Here is a 6,001-nt window from a genome sequence, read left to right on the forward strand (position 1 = left end):
CCTTGATAGATGCACAATTAGGGAGTTGTTGGTTAGTCTCTCTGTGTTTGATGTTGGTATGAAAAGTATAAGCTAAGGGTGGTTGTGGACCTACGTAACTGCACTGATTTTACGCAAGTCAACAATTAGTCTTGGCTTTATATTTTTTGATACGTACAACAAATACAGAGGCTAACCAAACCGTGTACATATTAACAGGGGAAGCACCTAATACCAAATATACAATCCTCACGGCTGTTTTTAACTTTTGTTTTATAGTCAGCTTATCATCAAATCGCTCAGTAGGTCTACAATCATCAAAGAAGTTTGACATTACATATATGGGATCATTAATTTACTATTCTACCTTCCGGTGCATTAAAAAGTGTATGAGTTGTTACTAATATCTTTCTCAATTCCACATTTTATTAAGCAGAAAATATCAACAGTCACAAATGAACATAATTCACCATTAACAGATTTAATTTAGAATTCAAGAAAATAGTTAACATCAGGAAAGCAGGGTGATATGGAATGTATCACATTTGATTTACATTCGTGTCTTTAACTGTTGATTTTTTTGAAGAAAGTTTTAAACAAAACTAAGTTTTGTTTATAATGATTTCAAATTCATTAGCATTGTCAAAGAGGATCTTAATATTTTTGAAAGGTAATCTACTAAGTTATCATTGTTATACTGGACAAATGTTGATTAATAAGTCATTTGAATAATTGAGGGATTATACTAATATACTCGTTGTTACTACTTTTATGAGATAGAAATCAAATTATAATTGCTGGTGAATTATCAGTTAATGATACAATGTTTTTGATTGGAGGAGCTTGTGCATATTCATACCTAAAGATAAGATTTTAGATGAGAAAATAGCTAGTCTAACTGCTTGTGCAATTAATAGGTGTTGAACTGTTTTAGTCACTCCAAGTTTTCATGGCACACTTGTTTTTTTAATACTTCTAACTGAATGCTGTTGATGCTATTTCAAAAACATGAATGGTGTACCTGGTTTAATGATATTAGATATGCCATTCATAAGTAACTATTCCTCCACAGCTTTTGCTAGAAAAATAAAATGCATCAAACTATATGGCTGAGCTTATTATAAGATGGTCGAAACTCCAAAGTTTATGTGTCCTGCAACAATGTTGAAACAAATCTTTAATTCATATTGGGAACATCGATCATTACATTCCATTAATAGTGGGTTTGACTAGTGTCATTTGTATATTGTCGAGTATAAATCATATTGACAAGGTTTTGACATTTTTTACTTGTTTCAACTATTATTATAAAACCGGATCATTCCTCTATTAGATTCTCCCAACCTTCAACATCTAATAGAATTATAATGATAATTGATTCAAGTCAAAAATGTCTAAATCTTTTGCACCAGTAACGACGGCAGCTAAATTGGCAACTCCCATAACTGTAGCTTAATGATTATTTGATTTAGACTTCAACCAAAAGCAAGTGGTATAAGCTTATTGAAAAATACTTTTACTAAAATTTATATTAAAATTGGCGAATTTAGTTTAATTTTTGACTATTGCATTAGTCAGGTAAATTACCAACGTGAGATAAAAAATATTAGTAATTTTAAAATGACTTAATGTATTGATTTTCCATTAAACACTTAATGTAATATAAGAATATGAAAAACACAACAGGAATCTCTTAACGTAAATTCAGAATATTGATGTATTATAATAATAAATTTTGAGATATTAAGAAATAATCATTATTATTTAAAAAATGAGATCATTTATTTATGTAGTATTTATATTCTATTAGGAAACTTTTTTTGAAGCAAAGCAATAAATTGATATTTACTTGAGCTTCATAGATTAAAGTATCTCTCTACTATTGTTTCTATATCATTAGAGACTATAATCTATTGTTTGTATTGATAAGATGGTCCAAAACAAAGAGTATCTACTTATTAAATCCTGTATACTATTATAGACGTATTATTTATCCGAATAATAAAATTACGAGATACATAAACAAAATAAGGCAACATTAGTCTTTTTATATACAGAACTCAAGATTTTAGATGATATAATATGAATTAGATCTAGTAGTCAACCATTACTAAGTATTTCAAAAACAATAGCTCAGATCTCTTAATTCAGTAGTACCAAGATCTTATAGCTTTGTTTGTACTATAGTTTTAGAAGTAAACTTTATTTGCATTTACCACATTCTTTGTTTCGCCTAAATGGATAAAAAAATAAAAAAAAATAAAAAATTATTAGGAAGTAGTTGATTTTAAAATTCTGTTACATTTTTACTAAATATCTAATCTGTGATTTTCTTGTATGATTAGTTTGTAAATGTCGTCATTATAATTGAATTGGTATCAGGTTATTCTCTAAACTTTTCTTCTTCTTTAACTTACTTCTTCTTCAACTCTTTTAAACTTCATTTTCCTTCGGTTAATAATTTCTTTTTACTCCAGAAAATCTAAATTCATATTTGTGTAATTTCTATATTGAAATAAGAAATTAAGAGATTAAAAAATTTTTCTTTTTCATATTTCTATCATTTATTTACAATTGATTCTTCAACTCATATCTATTATTTCTTATTATTCAACAAATTAATTTTCAAATTTAAATATCATTCATTGAATCTTAGTATTTTATCGGATCTTACTACACTCCCGAATCTACAATCGAACTTTATTTAATCAATTCATTCCTTTCTTTTCAGCTACTACTACTGCCATTACTGAACATAGTCTACGTCAAACTAATCATTACTTTATAGAAATTCAAATAATCCATTCGTTATGTCGATAAATACAAACACAAGTCAAGAAGAAGTGAAATTAACGAATCTATCAGATTTAAATAATCATGATTCTAATAATCAACAAAATTCTCATAATTCTCAATTTCAAACTGAAAATGAAAAACAACAACAAGAACCTTATAACATAGAAAATGATAATTCAAGTTCAAATTCTAAAATTGAAGATCAAGAAATTCAAAAATTTTTAGAAGATGATACAACTTCTTCAGAAAATTTTGATATGATTGAATTAGAAGCAAATGATGAAATATTACATTTAAAAATGAAATTGATAAATGATACAATTGATGAAATTGGTTTTACTCCTTATCATTTAAAATTATTTTTTTTAAATGGTATGGGATATTGGACAGATACTCAATTAACTTATTTAGAAAGTACTGTTAGAACTTTTATAAATTATCAATTTAATTATAAATTCCCAGTTAGTGCTGAATGTTATGCTGGTGGAATGATTTTAGGAGCATTAGTTTGGGGATTTGGTGCTGATTTAATTGGTAGAAAATTAGCTTTTAATTTAAGTTTATTATTAAGTGCAATTTTCACTATAATGACAGGAATGATGGGTAATATGTCAAGTTATTGTTTATTTGTTTTATTATCTGCTTTTGCTGCTGGTGGAAATTTAGTATTAGATACTTGTGTATTTTTAGAATTTTTACCTCATAAAGATCAATGGTTATTAACATTTTTTGCATTTTTTTGGGGTATTGGTCAAACAGTTGCTGTTGCTTTAGGTTATGCTTTTTTACCAAATAATTCTTGTGATTCTTATGAAAATTGTCCTTCAAGTGAAAATCATGGCTGGAGATATGTTTGGTATACAAATGGTTGTATTGTTTTAGCAATGGCTATATTAAGAGTAACAGTAATAAGATTAAAAGAAACTCCAAAATTTTTAATTGCAAATAATAGAGATTCTGAAGCTGTTCAAGTATTACAAGAAATTGCAAAAAAATATAATAGACCATGTTCATTAACTTTAGATCAATTATTAGAATGTGGTACAATAAAATCAAATCATGATTATAGAAAAAATTTTAGTGTGATGGGTACATTCAAATTAATGTTTCAACATTTAAAAATTTTATTTGCAACTTCAAAAGCTATAAGATCAACTATTTTATTATTTATTTCTTGGGCATTTTTAGGGATAAGTTATCCATTATATTCATCATTTTTACCACAATATTTAGCAACGAGAGGTGCAAATATAAGTGCAGATACTATAGGAGGAGTCTATAGAGATAATTTAATTGCAAATGTTTGTTCTATAGGTGGACCAATTATTGCAGGATTAATGTTATATTTTTTACCATCATGGGTTGGAAGAAGAGGTGTATTATTTATTGGTGGTATATCAACAATGGCTTTATTATTTGGTTATACTCAAGTTAAAACAAGAGCTGAAAATGTTGGTTTTACTTCTTCTGTTTATTGTTGTCTTTATATTTATTATGCTGTTATTTTCGCTTATACTCCAGAAGTAATGCCAAGTGCAGCAAGAGCTACAGGAAATTGTTTATGTTTATTTGCAACAAGAATTTGTACTGCTATGGTTCCAATTATAGCTTATTTTTCAAATACTTCAAGTTCTATACCTATTTGGATTTGTGGTGCTTTTGTTGGAGTTATTGGAGTTATTGCTTTATTTTTACCTTTTGAACCAAGTAAACAAAGGGTTGTTTAAAAAAGAGAGGGAGAAAGAAGTTATTTCATTATAGACTAATATTTACTAGCTTGTTATTATTTATTCGTTTTTCATTTATTTATTTTTGCATATTTGATTATTTTGCATTGTAAAAGACGTTGATTTTGAAATGTCTTTATTTATTTTTTATACATGTATATTGTTTAATTCCAAATCAATCAATTTAAAATTAAGTTTAATGAGTTGGTTGATTTCTGATATAAAGTGTGAAGAATAACTGGCCCTATTGTGATAATACATGTGAAACAAAGTAGATAATTCGGAAATTTTAGAACGGCTATAACGAACGAGCACAAACGAGATAAAACGTCTTACACAAATTCTAACGAGAACGTCAGACAAAGAAACGGACTTATTATTGAAAGAACAATAATAGTGTAGGTCTCATTCCCAATACTAATTGAACTTCTTAGTTGATACAACTCCATGGGTATGATAGGCTTGCGCATTTTTCTCACTCTGTATGCTATCTGAAAATCTGTGATAATCTTGTCTAATAATTAATACATGATTTTATTCCTTCACATGACAAACAAATGACTACTAACCTGATATGAAGCTATCATCAAGTAATACACATGAAGAATAGATCCAAAAGAAAAGTAGCTAGACTACTTTCATAAAGTACTATAGAACTACAAATAACTATTCTCTTACTAAATATTCATTAATGAAATATAATTTAGTGGTCTTCTCCTCAGTTGTAGAATTTAGTACTTTATAGTGTGATAATTAAATATATCTCATCGAATATGATATTTGGTATTATCAGTTTATGGTTATGTATAAATATTGGGCTGAAAATTGATATGCATTTAATTTAACTTGAAATGAATCAAAACGTGGACCTTTTTTCATTTATTGTATACAATGTAAAGCGGCTTTATCTTATTTTATTTTTTTTTTTTTTTCCAAGTGAAGAAATCGTATCTCGGTAAGATTTCGAGATCAAGGAATTAAGATTCACGAGATCATAAGATTCAATTGATCAACTCTCTTGTAGAGGATAGATAGATTAATTAAATTGCCAAGATTGACTTATAGATATTGGTAAAAAAAGAAAAAGTATTCTCAGTTTAGAAATTCTCTAACTCAAAATAAGGGTTTAAGATTAATTTCAAATATGAAGAAACAAAATTAAAATGAAATGCAATTGTTAACCCAAATAAGTAATAATACGTTTTTCTATAATCGATCCAAGTCAAAAAATTTATAATTGTACTTAGAATCTAAAAAAGTGGAACAATAACAGTAACAAAATTAATACGGAATTATTTATAGTTTAACACATTTTTAAAATTGACATGTATTTAAAAATTTTCCTTCTTTTATATAAATAATATCCTGTTGAATCTATTTGAAAAATTTCTTATCAATTTATTTACTAAATTTAACCACTTAGTTTTCATTCATTTAACTCAATTTATACTTTACTTGGTATATCAATTATATCTTAATTAAATCAAGTAGTTGGAGAT

At 26.8% G+C, this 6,001-nt stretch overlaps 1 protein-coding gene across 1 annotated transcript; it reads left to right on the forward strand. All coding sequences in view use genetic code 12, as the record gives it.

Moving 5' to 3' along the window:
• Positions 1-2,789: 2,789 nt before the first annotated feature.
• KGF55_004955 (uncharacterized protein) lies at positions 2,790-4,502 on the forward strand (the record flags this gene model as incomplete). Its single annotated transcript, XM_051759914.1, has 1 exon — positions 2,790-4,502. The coding sequence occupies one exon, from the start codon at positions 2,790-2,792 to the stop codon at positions 4,500-4,502; it is 1,713 nt and encodes a 570-aa protein (XP_051612118.1).
• Between the last annotated feature and the right edge of the window lie 1,499 nt (positions 4,503-6,001).

This window comes from Candida pseudojiufengensis, assembly GCF_024610245.1.
Source record: "Candida pseudojiufengensis strain CBS 10847 chromosome Unknown scaffold10, whole genome shotgun sequence".
NCBI lineage: Eukaryota > Fungi > Ascomycota > Pichiomycetes > Serinales > Debaryomycetaceae > Lodderomyces > Lodderomyces pseudojiufengensis.